Source organism: Branchiostoma lanceolatum, chromosome 5, assembly GCF_035083965.1.
Source record: "Branchiostoma lanceolatum isolate klBraLanc5 chromosome 5, klBraLanc5.hap2, whole genome shotgun sequence".
Classification (NCBI taxonomy): domain Eukaryota; kingdom Metazoa; phylum Chordata; class Leptocardii; order Amphioxiformes; family Branchiostomatidae; genus Branchiostoma; species Branchiostoma lanceolatum.
In genome coordinates, this window is record NC_089726.1 from 8,133,995 (window position 1) to 8,152,142 (window position 18,148).

The 18,148-nt window shown below is 40.2% G+C and overlaps 1 protein-coding gene across 5 annotated transcripts in view; it reads left to right on the forward strand.

Annotated features, from left to right (window-relative positions):
• Nucleotides 1–18,148, forward strand: part of LOC136434791 (glutamate receptor-interacting protein 1-like) — a 90,349-nt gene that overhangs the window by 45,163 nt on the left and 27,038 nt on the right. For all 5 annotated transcript variants that reach the window (XM_066427847.1, XM_066427850.1, XM_066427846.1 and 2 more), the window contains exons 3-6: nt 2,087–2,158; nt 7,327–7,390; nt 12,132–12,277; nt 14,035–14,121. In XM_066427847.1, the coding sequence (XP_066283944.1) occupies nt 2,087–2,158; nt 7,327–7,390; nt 12,132–12,277; nt 14,035–14,121 (369 nt within the window). The remainder of the gene's footprint in view (nt 1–2,086; nt 2,159–7,326; nt 7,391–12,131; nt 12,278–14,034; nt 14,122–18,148) is intronic.

Consider the following 18,148-nt stretch of genomic DNA (forward strand, 5'->3'; position numbering starts at 1 on the left):
TGTGGGAGCCACTGAAAACTACCGGTAACTAGAATGGCACCCAGCTTACATGTCCATATGCCAATGGGGAAAGGCCAAAGTTACATTTGTATATGTACTTTTGTTGTATGTGTGGTGACAGTAGTTTTTTAGGGAGATGAGGAGGGGTAGACAGCAGATGACTTCAGGACAAAAAGTGTTAATGGAGTCATGTTAAGAGGTAACTATATACATAGGAGTGTCCAATATCAGAGTAGGAAATAAAGGCATGACAAATGATAGTGTGGTAAACTACTGATTGAAGCACCAGTCCTGTTTATCAATATGGCGAAAGGCCAATGTTGGGGACAATTGGATAAAATGTATCAGTTACATGAAAATTTGATGAAATAATGGCAAAACATGATAAAAATGAAATCTTTATTGACACAACAAAAGTACAGCGACTTTCGTAAGGTCTGCTAAATCTTTACGTACAAACAGTCAAGTGCAAAAAAGGCATCAATATGCCAATTCCACTGGTACTTTCTCCATGGTGAAAAACAACCATGGCCTTTTCACATTGGCACATTGGCATCAATATGCCAATGTGAGAAGGCCAAGGTTGTATGTAACCACTGGGACAATGCCATCGGGAAGATGAGGATGGGTTGACAATTGATGATTGGGGGTGTGCTTGGAGGCAGCCACATGTAGGAGTGACGAATATTTGTATAGGAAATAATGGCATGACAAATTATAGCATATTAAACTCCTGATTAAAGCAACTATATATCAGTATGCCAATGCAAGAGGGTCAAGGGCATGTCTGCTCCAGGGACAATAGGAAGGATGCTGACCTCAGATGACTCTGAGATAAACTGGAAACCAAGAGGGAAATCTAGTGTCAGTGGAAATGTGCTTGGATGCGGAAGTGAAAATGGAGGTGTTGATAACAGAATGGTGTCCTGCAGGGGTGAAATCAGCAGTGATGATCAATATTATACATGCTAATGTGGTGTGATTAACTTCAGAATGAAACCCCACTAATTACACTGAGGTATGGTGTAACCTACATATGTTTTGTCACAGGGAAATTTCTAACCGTTCATCTTTAATGAAACTTGAAAGAATATATGGTTTATTCAAAGGCAACTGATTTTAATACGACAATTAATGATTTGTTTTGCCAAGTATGTATTATTCTTGAGGAAGGAAAAAATGGCAGGAAAATTTAAGGTAACATAAAAGTGCATGCTGAAACAAGTTTTAACTGTAATTTTAAACTGTAACTGTAACACAAAAATTGGACTTACCAATAAAAGTGCATGATCCAAAAGTTTGCTTTTAATTTCAGATTTATATTATAGCAGATACCTGCAGGCATATATTGTAGTCATTTACCTGCTACATGCAGGTTGAGGCGTCCTGCCAGTTAAGCTTGTCTCTGGGGACAGCTTTGTTAAAATTCCATGGTCATGGTCAATGCTAAAAAACACATTAAAGTATTTTCCATTTTTGGGATAAAGTTTGAAATTGTCATGTTCACAGTCAGTGCTTCCAAACATAAGTCTGCACTCACACACATTTTCTACTGACTCAAAGGAAAAGTGTGAGAGATTCTGGAATGCCAGTAGGAAACCATACAAAATGTAGGTGAAGGGTGAGGACAAAGTGTTAGGTTGACCTGTGGCTGCCCGCTGCCCAAAGGTCCCTGGTGGAGGAGCATGGCCATTCCTTGACCAGTAACAGATGGGATGGAGTCAGACTTTCCATGGACAAATTCTCCATTTTGTGGTCTGTCTATGTTTTACTGGACACCCCAGTGAGGGTCGCTCGCTAGTAAATCTCATTTTCCCAAGAAAACCCCATTTACGGCATGCAGAAGGGTCTAAGGTGAAGCCGGAGCATTTGCGAGGGCACCTTGTGAAGGAACTAATAGCCACAATGGGCAGCGTAAAGTCTCGTTCTTCCCAACAGCCACCATCATCCTATTCATCTTCCCAATCCCATCTGAAAGTGCAACACATCCATGCGGATGGCCACAGGAATTGGCCAGTATATCATGCGCAGCTCAAGACCAGGGCAGGGACGACTGAAGCTCACATGAAGTCTGTTGTTTTCGCAGATGAGCGGAGGGGAGTGTCCGTGGTGGAACTCACCAAGAAAGATGGCAGCGGCCTGGGGCTGACGATTTCAGGTGAGGTTGCTGCTGCTGTGTTTGTCAGGTGATGTGGAGAAAAAGAATGATTATCATAGTGAAATGGATATTAACTCAAATGCACCTTAGACATGTACAATGTATGATGTCAGATCCAAGAAGGTGGGGGGGGGGCACCCTCTGTTTTTTTGCAGGAATAATAAAACTTGTGCTTGGGTTTTGTCAATCTTAGAACATACAGTAAGTACATTGTTGAAGGGCCAACTGCCATCAGAAATCATGAATTCAGCATTACTGTAAGACTTGTATAAAGGACAATGTACATGGACATGTATGACTGCATGTGTGTTACAGACTGGAGCAAAGGCATTCCACAATGCCACAGGGACCATTTCCTGTAAACTGTATAATTCCAATGCTAGACTTGTCTGTGACCTCTGCACCTTCCAAATCACCTACCATATCCTAGTCCCGTGGACCATTATTTGGCCATCTTAGGTCTACACCCCCTTGAAGATGAGTTAGAGTCTTGTGGATAGTCCTAGTCTTATAGAGTAATTGACCATTAGGGCAAGGCAGCTCTTACAGCTATACATGTATCACCCCTGCATCCTTATCTGCTAACATTGTGAAACATCTGTACTTAGCTCAGTGGACATTCCAGTCAATGAGCGCTATATCCTGCCCTAAGGCAAAGATGTGCACGCACGCTTCGTGCACTTAATACAGTCCAATACCTCACGGATGCGAAAGCTAGAAAAGGCTATCCCTCATGTTGCATACATTTTTTTCCCGTCCAGTGCATATACAGTAGTCACGGTTGATCAACCAAGTGTATATTGCTTGGGATATCAGCAAAGTCATGGTGGATTACACTAACTTCTTGTAGGTTATGTCATACCTTGGCCGCGAAAATGTTTGATACGGGTGTTCCGCATCGTGTGATAATTTTCCGTATCACATGGGGTTCTATACTTGTATCACACAGGCTTCCATAGAATATTTAGAATGTATTTCGAGTGTGCTGGTTGCGCCACTGTCGAAAATTCGAATACCGGATCTGGAGGTTGGAATCGATGTTACCATTTTTTTGTTCGAGGACACGAAGCTCTCTTAACTTCAGGCGCATTTCGCATTGAAATGTGTTTTTTTGGGTGGGTATGACATTAAAAAAATACAACACAGTGTATTCTGCATCACCCTTGGTCCCGGCCCTCCCGCGGGTCGCATCGTGTTGTATTCTTTATATATCCTTAAACCTTACTCTTCTATAGTCTAAACTCCTTTGTCTTGTGACATACATGCAGGGCTGTCTCAAGCTTTGAATTTTTTTCGTCCCACTCATTGTTTGGGAGCCCATGTTGTAAATTTTCATTGTTAAACCTGACAGGGGATTTTAAGCTTTCGAAAATATATTTTCATCAATGCTATGTCATTCAGATTTTTTGGGATGGAAGGGGTGAACTTTTTGTATTTTTCTGTCCTTGGACGGAAGGACGGATCCCAGAGATAGCCCTTTGTACAAGTAAAACTTAAGTGATCCATTATGATTGTGACTTTGACGTTCTAAAATGTCAATGCAATCTGTATGCTCACTGACAGACTATCAAAAGTGTCAAGTCACATGGGTAAATAGCTTTCTTCTACACCGATGAAGGCAGCAGATGGGTTGTTGAAATGTTTTAAGAGGAAAAAATTAAGATTGTGCACCTAAGAAAACTATGTTCAATGTCAAGTCACATGATGTGAATTTATCCATTTCCGGTACAACTGTCAAAAGAAACTGCCTTCACATTGACCATTGAGGATTATCAATCCGTCGGCAAAGCTGCACTTTATCTAAAGTAGGAACATTGAAAATGAAATAAAGGAGACAGTTGCCAAGGTTATGTGCTCAACAATCATGGCACGTCATCTTCAGTGAAGACATTTCTGTCCAAAATTACACACCCTATAAAGTTTGAAGCATCTCATGCCCCCTGATCTTCAATAACACCTCCATAGCCCTGCCCCATGGCTTCAGTGGGCTGAACAACACCTTGATGCACTGAGTTTCTAAAGCTTATGAGATCCACGAAGTGTCGTAAGAGAACTGATTGCTGTTTCTGAAAGCAATAAGTAACCTTCTGTGCGAGTTCACTGCCGTTCGTCTGTTTCATCAGGAGCGGGGCTTGAAATCCTTTTTCTTCTTCCTTTTTTTCTTCATACCTGCACTGGTGCCAGAAACATTCAAAATTACCAACACCAGACAAGTTCTGCCTGCAAGGCTGCAACACTCAATCAATCGCAAGGTAACAGTGGCTCAAGCAACTGGATAGATTTTAGGAAACGGCCAGATATTTCATGTAGCATCCCAGTCTCTAGGGAAAGGTAGTTGATGCTACCTGAAACGTCTAACCGTTTCCAAAATCTATCCAGTTGCTTGAGTAACTGTTACCTTGCTAATCTTATTACCCGGATGTATAACCTTCATCGACACTCAATCAATCATTTTCATTCTGCTTTTCGGTTGTCAAAAAACAATGTTTTTGAAAGTACCATTGTAATGTAAATCCTGTTATATGCTGTATTCACAGATTTTATGTAGTACATTGTATTATGAAGAGTGAATTTCAAAGGCATACTGTTGCCACTACTTTCATATGTCAGTGTCCCGATAGTGTCACGAGCTGGTTTTACCATGCACCAGTGCAGGTACATTTAGACATCAAAAACACCTTTACAGCTCCAATTCTACCTGCACAAACCTGCATCCACAGGTGTTGTTTCAAGCCCTGAGGTAGGTTGGATGCAGGGTATTTGCTGTGAGAGTATATTACATACCATAGATCATCAAGAAGAGCACAGTGGCCCCCTGGTGCTCTTTCATCACTTTATCTCCCTCCAACTCCCAGTATTACCCAATTTTATTGCTGATTTTGTAGATCCATCTCCTCGGTTGCTCTGAGGGCTTTTCTTTTTCCATCATGCTGGAAGCGAGTCAGAGTCATGTGACGCCCTTCAAGGCTGACCTAAGCTCGCTTACTGCGTGAAGGCATCAGCGTAGATTCTGCGGCAAGCAGGAAATACCGTAGCACAGTAGGGGCATCCTCACTAGAAAGCTTTAAAGAACGTTTGCCGCTAGACGTGCAGAAATAAGGTGTGACAGGTCGTTCAGTGTATTATCTAATATAACCACCTGTTGCTGTGCTGCGTGCCTGCGAAGCTGGAGCGTTACGCCAAAGGGCAGGTATACCGGCTATACGGGTAGACATCAGAAATACCTGCACAGCTCCAATCCTTCATATGCAGATGGTATCTCGGGCCCTTCATGCTTCTATTCCTGCTCTTCATTTTGAAAAGACGTTGCTAGGCCCAACATGCAGCGGCAAAAAGAAATTAAAAGAAGTTATCAGATAAAATCCAGACTTGTCAGCAAATCGTTGGTATGCGCCATCTGGTAGTACATGCAGAACCTGCAGTACAGAAACATGCACATGTCTTCTGGGAAAGGGAACTAGGTGCACCCCCTACATCATTTATCCCCTTACACATACAGGGTTCACATGTATTGTTGCACAGTCACATGAGGAACTCTATACCATTTTCCATGTTTTGTATACACAGTGATCAAGATAATGTATCTTTTGAATGAACATCCTTCAGTATGTTTTATGATCTTAAAGATAAGTTTGTTCAAGGCCATATGAAAACCTTTAGTTTCCTAAAGATAATACATTGGAGCCAAGTTATTTGAGACTCATTGACATTATCCATGTCTTGGAGTCATGCCTTGGCCTGGAGTCTTACCATTTAAATGAAATTAAGGTCCCAGACCTTTGAGTACTTCCCTGACCCTATGGTTTGTGAGATCACTGTACCTCAATTGGATTAATTTGCTGGGGAGGGAGGTACAAAAACTGGTGCTGTAAATCTTGAAATGTTCACGGTGGTTTTATTTCTGGGTGACGCTTAACTGCAAATTCATGACACCACGAACTGGTGTTTTTGCATTACTTCTTTGGTAAAGAATTGTTCCAACTGTGAACATCAAACAGTGCAAAACCCCCCTTTCCCTTCCTACTACAAAATTCAATCCCTGCAAAAATTAATGAATTTCCAGTATAACTAAACTACAACGTATAAGGGCAGACTCACTAGTTACGAATTGAAGAACATCTGATGACTTATACATGTATGTACAATGAGCATGTAAGATATCCTACAAATGTCATGCCAGTACTCCACAATTTGTATATCGTAAGCATAATCTGCTCGACCTTGTGTTTTTGTTCATGAAAAATGAAACATCCTGTAAGGTTAGACATTGGGACAAAACAGGCACTGTATAGATCTGGACTTGATTAGTCAGGAACAGGAGACAGGGCAGGACTTGGAACCTTGACAGAGGCTGCATCAAAGAACCTCGTGATAACGATGTGGTCTTTGATTCCCATTTCGTGTGGATATACTAATTGTTTTCCTGAAAAGTGATTCCAAGGCCCTTAATTTAAAACACTGGTTGAAATGAACTTGATTTTGACCTTTTAACAAAGAGAATGTCAAGACCACAGTTATGTAGCTTCGACTTAAGCTTGCTTTATTTGTACACAACAGCAGTGTATAGCCCAGATGCATTGTAATTGGTATACTTTAATACCTTTGCCAAAAAATATTTTGGGGGCTATGTGTTTGTTTGTTTGTGAACAGCATAACACAATAAGGTATGGATGGATCTTTATGATATGATATGTTGCTACATGTATGTGTTGGAAAAATGAAGAAATGAATTAGTTTCTGGGCCCCCTGGCGGCTTTCCATGGTACTGCAGCAGGACTTCTGGGTTTGATACATGATCTCGTTTTCTAGACATGCTATATTACTATTTAGAATATACATGTATATGGTCATGATTTTTCAATGGTAGATAGTAGATTTGGGCTCATGAAGAAGTGGCATAGGGTTTGGCACCCTAGCAGCTTTTTTAAACTACGTTGTGTATACAACGTCAAAAGTGATGCTGATATTAGGAAATATGATTATACAAGAGATTACACAACAAGAATTTTGTGAATCTTAAGTTAACAAAAATCAAAAGGATTGCTATCATGAAATCATAATGCATCCTTGACTTTTTAACTGTTAAAGATGTCTGACCTTTAAGTGTATGGTAACTGTCATCTCATGAAAGTCAAAGACTTCATTAGTGTGACCTCTTGTTGTTCCAGGTGGTCTTGATAAGGGGAGCAGAGCAAGAGTGCTGCATCTGAGGCCAGGAGGGCTCGCACAGAGGTAAGACAAAAACTTGCACAACAAGCTACAGCAAGGGTTCGTTGACTTGGTTTTGTGGCTGCATTGAATTTTATCTGTTTAACAACAACAGCAAAAACAAATCTTGCCACTTTTGACTGATAATTGATCCACCAATGTCACAGAATTGCCCTGTTTTTTTTACCGATTGCTTTGCTGCATGTGCCTTTATGTTGTGTCTTGTTGCAAAATTTTGCAATTTCATGATTTTGAAATTGATTCTCCTCACATTTTGGGTGCTCTAGAGGATGTATTCCATAAAATCAAGTCTGAGTGGCCTGACTGTTTGTACAAAATGTACTGTAGCCTTGAAAATATGTCCTCACAGGTGTATTGTCTGTGAACTACCTTCCATTGATTAACACTCTAATACATTGTAGTATGATCATCTCAGGGTTCTACATGTAGCTAGCTTGAAATTTTCTTCCATCATCCCAATTAAAATTGACGGAAAGATCCTACAAAGAGTCTTCTTTTTTCTGTACAAACTTCTATCAATTTATTCCAATTTGGATCCGGACATTTTTACATCTTTTACATATTTACTCATGGATTGTTGTACTTCAAGGTGGACAGAAAGGTCTAAAAAGTTTTCCATCATAATTATCATGCAACCAAATTCTGTCTAATGATCGATGGAATGATGGGAGCTGGCTAGATCCCTGGATCATTTACATCAAGACATCCCAGTGATTCTCCAGCGTTAAAAAAAAGGCAACCAAAGCAATCTTAGGGCCCAAAATATAGACATTAAAAAATGCTGAAATCTTTATGGTAGTGACATTTATTAACACTGTTAAGCACATTTGCGTAAAACACTCTCCAGTTTAATTCCGGACTTCCATTTTAATTCTGGACTGACCTCCCATATCTCAGCAACCTTACACCTACTTGTACTAATATTGTAACTATACGTAAAAATGATGTAAGAAATAAGTAGCAGCCATCGATGACCCCCTGCGGATTAGCCCAAATCTGCAGAATTCTGCAGAAATCTGCAGATTTCTGTGACCTTGAGCCAGAAATCTGCAGAAATCTGGATCTTGAGCCAGAAATCTGAGACTTGAGCCAGATTTCTGCAGATTTCTGGCTCAAGATCCAGATTTCTGCAGATTTCTGGCTCAAGGTCACAGAAATCTGCAGATTTCTGCTGAATTCTGCAGATTTGGGCTAATCCGCTGGGGGTCATCGATGGCTGCTACTTATTTCTTACATCATTTTTACGTATAGTTTACAATATTAGTACAAGTAGATGTAAGGTTGCTGAGATATGGGAGGTCAGTCCGGAATTAAAATGGAAGTCCGGAATTAAACTGGAGAGTGTTAGTAATAACTTCACACTTTGAGCATCTTAAAACCGTGCAAAAACGAGCTGTACAATGATCCCCTTAGTTTCGCGAGCCTACAAAACCCCGCAAAGATTTTTAGTGAGTTCTCACATCACACCGACGTCAAATGTTTGCATCATGGACGTCACTATACATTGTGATAGTGTTATTTGAACTAATCATGTATAGAAATGACTTAATAAATTGACTTTCAAAATCCAATTTTCAGGCCCTAATATTGCTTGGGTTTCCTTTAAAATGCACTTTGTCCTTAAAAAAGGGGTCAGTGTGGCAAGTCTTCATAACATATTAATTTTACGGGTCAGCGGGCTTATTGCTTGATTTTTTTCGAGTTGGGTGACTCAGAAGTTACCAGGTGCAAAGGTGACTTGGCAGAGGAACTGGAGCAAAGAAAATTGGCAGAGCATGCAATGTTGCAGTATAGTGCCTGTATAGTATCACAATCATGTATTTTGTACTGCAATACTGAAATTTCCATGGATGTCTCAGTATGATATTCTAGAACTAGTAATATTCTGAATCTGCAAAGAAATTTCCTTGAAAAGCTTCCGATGTAGGATACTGAATCTACAAAAACATTTCCATGAAAATTCATACATGTACACACAATGTACACGTACATGACACTGTGCCTGTGTACCATTTGAATCACAATAGAGCTATGAAAATGTGCTAAAGAAAATTGGCAAAACATGCAATGTCTCATTTTAATGTTGTAGAAGTATACAGTATCTGCAAAGAAATTTTAAAGCATTTCCATGAAAATTCATATCTTATCTGTGCCTGCGTACCATTTGAATCACCTAGAACTAAGGAAACGTGCCAAAAAAATTAGCCAAACATGCAATGTCTCTATGTACTGCTGTGCTACCCTTTCTTGCAGTGTACATGCATCTGCAAGGAATTTTAATGCGTTTCGGAAATTCCACAAAAATTTGTAACTATACCTGTTGTCCATTTGAACAATATCGAATTATGGGAACATGTGCTTATTAGAACTTGTCACTGGCAAATGTTTTATGTGCACGCCACCATCATTCATTAGCCAGGAAATTAAAAGAAACCCCGAAATGACCTAGATCGGCAAAATATAATCCCAACCTAATACAATTGTAATTGAATTCAATCTACTTATGATTGATTTACTGTGGTAATACCCATCTGGCGGTCCTAATTAGCCAGCAGGGTATGTAGAGTAATGTACCATGGAGCACTATGGCCATTTAACATTTCCCATATGGTGGTTCCCTGACTTTTGGAAAGGTTATCCAGTTTTGGGGCCATCCGTCAATTACCACCTGAGAGGTAGTTAGCAGTCCCAGTATGTTATCATAATTATGAATCTGCATGCTGTAAAGGCCTCTTGTGATTATGTGAATCCCGTTATAAGCTGATTATGTTATACAAAAAGCACAGTGCATTTGAAATGTGTGGTAGATATGAACATACATGTAGTATGATCTGTCTACTATGGATTATCATATTCTGAAGTCCAGTAATTGTAAGGAAAGGCGTAATTTCCCCAATGATATTTAGTATGTGTCAATCACGTGTTTCGGTTGTCCTATCCAATTTTGGTCTTAAAACATGATTTTTATATTTTTCTTTATAGAATATACAACAGTATGAAATGGTTGAATGGAGAAGCAGATGTATTTGTGCTTCAGGGCTTTTTCAGTCAAGCATGCAATTGATATGGAATATTTGATGAGATATGCCTTGTTGAACATCTGTCCCTGAGGTAGCTAGGGAGAGGGAGAACATTGTCCCTAACTTGTCCTGCCTAACTACAGGATTGTGGTATAATTGGTATTCTTACAGTGGCATGCATGTGCTATGATTATGATGTTCATCTGACAATAACTTCCTGCAGTGTTACAGATGTAGGATTACACAAACTGCAGGAAATAATCGTCAGATGAACATTATTCACAAGGAGAATTACTGTCGTGTTTCTCACTGTCTGTCCTTTATTCTGTGATTCAACCTTGATAATCTTTAGTTTCTTAGAATTGTTGCTCCTTTAGCCACGAAGGGAAATACTTACCATCTCATTTCCAACCTGTCCTATCTTCTATGATTCAAACTTGTTTAGCATATTGGTTTTTGTTACTTCTTTAGAGCTCTGCAAATTGAACTGTCAGTCAAAGCTTCTTATTTCGTTGTCCTCAATTGAGGTGAAGCATGACGCTTTTCCAACAAAGCTTAACTGCTAGTAATCCCTATGATAACTAAGAAGATGATGATGAAAGCTGGATGTCAAATTTGTCCCACACAAATGTATTGTTAAGCTTTACCTGTGAATTATTTTGCTCTTCCTCTCTAACTTTCTCTCTAACTCACGTGCAAGCGTGTATCAGACATGGCTTAGGTATGTTGCAACCTTCTTACTAAAACGTGCAGTGTTTGTGTCAAAAACGTGCAGTGTTTGTGTCGTGATGTTCTGTGTTGTAATCCATTTACAGGGTGTGTCCAACAGATTATTCAACATTGCTTCTGTTATTTTGCTTACATACTAATGCCACCCAGTTAAAGGCTTGTTTAATGAGAATGTAATGTTTGAAATGGTGCAAACAGCAAAATGTTGCAACCAGTGGCAAGAAAGTGTGATGAGGTTTTGGCTCAAGGACTTTGATTGGTCAGGAATAAGACAATCAGAGGGCACAACGGTTACCATTTTCATTTGCTTTAAAGAGTCATCAGTTTGTCTCCAATCACCCCCCCCCCCCACACGCACACACACACATACACACACATACACACAAATGATTACAATTGTTGAAATACCCCATCCTTTCTGTTTAACCTTCTCCCTACTGCCTTGTGTCTGATATGAATTCATGCCAAAAGGTGACTTCGCAGGGAAAAGGTTTAGTCAGGGCTGTTTTCTTTTGTTTGCTTTGGGCCACACCTATATATTTTGTTTCGTTCTCTGTCATTTTAAAGTAAAGAATTCAGTAAGATGGCTGGGATGAAAACTTCAATCTGGCTACATTGTATATACAATGTACATAGTCAATCCTTGAAAGTTTAAACTGTGTGTACCAAGATCTAGTTCTGCCAGATCTTTCCTTAGTCACTGATGAAAGATAGCGGATGCTGTCTGAAACGTCTTACTGTTTCAAAATCATTTCCAGTTGCTTGAGTAACTATTTTTGGTGTGTCTTATTACCTGGATGTCTAACCTTCATCAACTTGTGTGTACCAAGGTTCATATTTTTCTATGTTGACTCTCATTTGCCCAGTGGTTTGGTATTAGTTTTTTGTATCCAAGAACCAACCAATTGCATTGCTGTGGCCTCAATACCCATAAGGAGGTAACCTTCTGATATCAGGGAGCGTCATCATAATCCCATGTGATTGTCTGTGCTCAGGAGTGATGCCTTGGAGATTGGGGACTACATCTTATCGGTGAACGGGATCAGGACAGAGAAGCTCCGTCACGACGAGATCATCAACCTGCTGAAGAACGCTGGGGAGAAGGTCATCTTAGAGGTCGAATATGAGATCCCGCTCACAGGTAAGAATTTTTTTTCTTTTCAATGTGATAATTTGAAATAGTTGTTTGACTTTCTTTCACAGATCAGAATCCTGCAACTCACATGACATTTTCTCAAGTCAAAGTATGTAACGTCAACTCTAAAAATTATGCTGGCTACCCTAAGACCCTGACATAAAAATGGTGTTAAAAAAATGTATTATCGTGAATGCACGCATATATGTACCTGGGGGATAGCTGATGCTGCATTAGTAGATCTCACTGTCTTTTTAGCATTTTAATGTGGCAGCCTTAGGGAACCCAGTGGAGTCATGAGAGGTGACAATACATAATGAGATGTTACATGTAGTACATAGTATTGCCCAAAATGCCAGCATACGTGTATCTGTAGATCAGGAAAGGGTCAAAGTTAAACAGATCATGGTCGTCTCATGTAATTGTAAACAGTCCAGTTGGCAAACAGAAGATAAGTAGAACAGACAGCGAAATCTATAATTGAAGATGAAGTTTATTAATCTAGAAACCAGCATCTTCGGCTCCTTTCTTCTCGGTAAACCAACAGCCTTGTACTTACATGTGGGCTCCCTGTGTCTTGTCATGTGACACGGAATGTCGTAAGGAATAAGTGGTCAGGTGTGCCCAACCTTTAAGGGGATGGGTTTTTTAGAGGCCTTTTTTTCTTCAAAACAGCTAGCGACAATCCTATTTAGAGAAAACTTTTAAATTTACCTGTCCTACGTTTTGATTGATGGACCCTGGCACATGTACATTTTGTACTTTTGTACCCCCTAGATACTGTAGCTAGAGAAGTGTGCAACCCATGGGCAGTTTGTGGGAAGTATCAGTGTTGTACAGTGTTGTACATGTACAAAGCGTCACATCAGGGCCTGCCACAGCTTTTCCTCATCAACGAACGCAGCTCAGGGCACAAAGTTTTACAGACGGAATTCAAAACAAAGACAGATATCGCTGCCAGAAATGCCAGCCCTCAGCCCTTGACCCTGGGATGCCATCTCGGCTGGAGCATCTTTCGCAGTTAATCACTGATTCAAAGCGAAGTTTGCATCCAACAGAAACCGTGGTAATTTTTCTAATGCCTGTATTTTGGGGCTATGATTGTGGGGTGATGATGGTCAGTGGCTTTGGAGGCACACGTGAGGAGCAGGTTTTACTAACCTTGTCCAAACAAAGTATAAGACAGAGAAGAAATGCACGCAGATGTGCGAAAGTAGATCAAGTTGTCACAAGCTACAAGGTGGGGTTCACCAGGGGTCAGTGCATGACAGGCCTGCCCTGGAGACATCTGTGGAGGCAGCAGTATCTACCGAGGGGGGACATCTCCAGCAGCTTCTGTTGTGTGGGTGTGAGGTGTGGTCAAAAGTGAGCAGGCATGGGAATCAGAGATAAAGGAATTACGTGGAAGTAAACACCGTTTTTAGAACGATGTCAAGAGGACAAATCAAATGTTTCCCATTCCCATGTACTGGTGATGAAGACAAGATGGCCTGTCCCGAACGATGTAAGGATTTATGACATCTTAGACTAGTTTTATGCCTAGCTGTTAGAATTTGTTTGTGCTTATGCAAGCTTTCATCTCTTTAACCTTGTTCTTATCTAGAGTTTGTTGTTGCAGATGGGGGTACATTAGTTTTACAGGTTTATGTTGGTCTACTTTTAACGGTCTGTGAAACAAAAATACCTTTTGAAGGCTGCTTTTATCACCCACTTTGACCTGGACAAAATTTATGTGTTTTTCTTCTTCTTCTTTTGCCTTCCAGCACAAGAGGCAGGTGGGAATGTGGTAACCAAAGAGGTGGAACTTTGTCTTCAGAAGGAGGGTGGAAGTTTTGGATTCACAATTCGAGGTAAGACGTGTTGAGAAGAACAAGTCTGAATGGATGTAATTTTGTTGTTTACTTTCAACATGTCTTATATGGTACTTCAAACCACTTTCATTGTATTGCATTGTATTGTATTAAGCTAGCTGTATAATGAATATTATATACCTCACAGAAAACATCAAACAAATGATACTCCTTCAAGAAAATGAATGCTTGACTGACAACAAATAAGACATTAGTGATTATCACCTGTTTAAGAAAATGTATGCACCTTCATTGATGAGGACTCATTTGATAAAAGGTATCTCTTTTCTATACAGCTTATTGAATTGCAAGACAAGGTATCCCTAGAGGCTTATAGAAAATTCATTTAAAGCATAATCAGGTAGAAATTTACTGTTCTGTGAATGCTGTCATAAATAACTTGACAATTTGCCAAAGACAAATATCGACCTTAAAGATGCTAGTCAGGATCATATTGTACCTGAAGGGATCTTCAACCAGTTTTCTTGACCTTGACCTTGGGCCAGAAATAGAATGAAAGTTTGCCAAGCTGGTATTACTGAGAAAACTTCAGGGCAAGCAACCAATCAGAGCAGAACTCATCACAGTTGACATTCAGTACCAAAGGGTGGAACACCTGCCATGACTCAGATAAATTCTTGGCTGTTTTGATTTTAGGTTAAAACCAATGAATGGGAAATGACAGATATGACTGCATACTACCTGGCATGATATGTTTGTATCTCATCTCATTTCATCTATCCCATAGTCTACTAGTATCTGACCGCTGTGGCACCACAAAAGATCTGGCAACCACAAAAGCTCGGTAATGAAAAAAAAAGACAGCAATTTTTTTGTCTTTTTCCAGTGCGAATTTCATGATCTATGGAAGGTCTTAGATGGTTTAAAACAAAAAGAGAATATAAGCAACACATAGTGATAGTGTTTTTGCAAGTCTGGAACTGGTTCCCGACATTTAGTTTTTGTCCAGAACTGAACCTAAACATTTTTACAATATTCCAGTTCCACTCTGGTGTACAGGTAGGCAGCACTAGTGAGTACATGTATGTCAAGTGTTGTTAGACTGTATCTAGATCTGTCACTGTCACTGCCCAGCTTGACCTCATTGCTATAATCTTTATGTTATCTTTGTTTGGGGAGCAGGATTTTGTTTGTAATCAGGATGACTGCTTTATGAATGCTTACACTCTCTTTTCACATCACTCAGGGTTATCAAGTGGTCAGTGGGGGTTATTATCAGGGTTACTGATACTCTGATGTTCCCCAGGACGTGTGTTGGTAGATGGTGAAATAGACACGCATGATACTGGTCACTTTTTAAGTTTTGAGTCTAATCCTTCACACACCTAGCCTGGGTGCCAGACCACCGCGCTCCTGGCGCTAATCCTTCGGCCGGGGAAGCAACTCGCGCCTACGCCACAGATAGCACACGGCCCACTAATTACCTCTCGATAGAAATCAGGGTTCGGCTGCCAAGCGCTCCCGGGTGCCAACTCTATCCCTACTACTAGATCTTCCCCGCCCAAAAGGGGTTATCATCGCATCGCGCAAAAAGTCTGGTATCCAGGCTATCACACACCTTTTGTTGCACCAGTGCCCATCATTGTTTCTATAGCCCTTGGGCCACACAGTTGTGCAAGCACTGCAGCAGGGGGCTAGTCTACTTGTGATAGTGTGCGTCATACTCCTTCGTCAATCCCATAAGTGCTGAGCGCGAAGCAGAGAACACATTTGAACCTACACCCTCCCTCCCAAATGAAACAAAAGGACTTGGCTATTGCACCAGTCAAGCAAATTTCTTGGGTCTTTCCAACTTTAAAGTGATGATGTGTTATTTGGTATGAGAAACCTTCCACCATCTGCAGACAATGTTACTAAGTTTTCAACAGCCAGTGTCAGTTATGTCAATGAAGACAAAGGTCAACTTTACTCATATCGTCTTCTGTTGATTGGCAGGAGTCTGTTGGAAATATTTTGACATTTGCAGCCAGCTCCAAAACTTTCTGGACTACCAGTATAGCCAGTTACTCATTGATCAGTGATACATGTAAACACAGCACAATTGTATATCTTTGTTTGTTTTCATCTCCAAAAGGACACAAAAATCACAGAAATAACAGGGCTAACCTTTTCTTCTAGACTTTTGGCTAACAGGACACACTTTTATCCTTATTGGTGACCTTGAGGTCAAGTTGCGCAACAAGTACCTGTGGGGGGCTTTGTGATTGCACAAGTGTGGGGAGGGGACTGTTTTACATTTTGACAGAGGTCTGTGAAGTTTTTGCTGGAAAGACGTCTGAAACCATCACCATGTTAAGTAGGTAGGAAGAAAGAAAGCAGTCTGAATATCTGGCTGTGAATATCTGAAGTGAAGAAGAAGACAACATGAATACAGAGGACTGGTTAGAAGCTACTTACTGGTTGTATGTTCACTCTGAAACTGTGTAGAACCGTGGTTAGCAAGCGTAAAGATTGAGCCAGCAGTTACCATGGAGAATGGTACCCAGGCTAAAAAAGCTGTGTGTACCACTTGAAGATTTCATCTTCAGACTCAGTTTTTTATCTTGATCTCCCAGTTCAGTATTGATTTCTTAAATCTGATAATCAACCAACTAAATTACTTTGGCTTGAGATTGGTTATGAAAAGCTTGGCTGTTATGCAAATCTGATCATGACCTACAGTTGTTTGTCACATCCACCCAGCCAAAGATTAGGTAGATCACGTAAACCCGGGACATCTCAGCCTGCCAAGTTGGATCAAACTTGGAGACGGAATATAGAATAACAGCTGACATATAAGGAAAGACTGGATTTTGGTTTGATTCCAGACGAGAAGAGCTGCTTACAGTAAAGCTCAGCGAGGAGACAGGATTGCTGGTGCAACTGTACTTCTTCTGTAGTACTGACAGTAGTAGATTTTCCAAGGTACATTTTATGTTGATCGGTGAATCTCTGAGATATTAAAGGTGTAAAAGGTGTTGCACTAATACAGGTGAGCTTAATAGTTATTGTGATATATAATGTAGATTGCAGGTGGATGCTCTGTTTTATCTCTCATGATAACTGTCATTACTTTACCAAGTTTCATTATTGTTCCTGATGGTATTTTTATGCAGTATTCATTTCCTCTTATAATTGATTTAAGTTAAGGATTATATAACTGTGTAAGACAGAATTTTGATAGAACAGAAAGATACATAGATTGTACAGTCATTTTCAGATTCTTTGGTGTCCTAAAGTTTGTATTGTATTTGGCACATCTACATGAAAAACAAATTTTATTTTCACTTTATATCAACAAACGTCATACATGTAGCTACGTGCCTTGATTTGATGAGTTGGCAGAAGAGAAAACCCTCCACTAACCCATTGTCGTAACCCATACACTGTTTATAAGGATATCTAACGAAGTCAGTGTTTCATGGAGTTTTCCATAAACCACATGTCACTCATTGCCTTTATGCAAGTGTCCATAATGCTTGCAGGTTGTATTTCAAAGATTACTGTCCACAAATGCTGATAACAGTTTTAACTGCAATGAGTGTATTTCCCCTTTAAGTTAAAAGTACGTAGTTGGAATTCCTTTCCATAGTAACTTTTTTTTACTACATGTATGTCATAAAAAACATTCTGTCTGAAACTCCTTGTGCTCATTTGGTATCTCCAAAGGAAAATCTGCTCTTCCTGTTACTGTACTAACACGTGACAGCAGAGGTGGTGGGAAAGATAGAGTGCTTAAGGATTATAAAACAGAAGGCTACCACTTTGTCCAACACCAGGCCGCCCTTGATGAAGTGTTTGACGTACACAAGTTGTTTTGCCTATCAAGTGGTGTTTGAATGACATGACACATACATGTACATGCATGTACACTTCAGTCTTGCCCAGAGGAGACAAGTAGTAATCCTAGCGGTCGCATTCATCAGAGGTGACTGGACAAGAGACTCCTCCCAGAAACAGACTACTTTCACTTCTTCAGCCAGGGTTTTTGTCATGTTGTTGTGTTCGGATTGCGTGTCGGGATTTG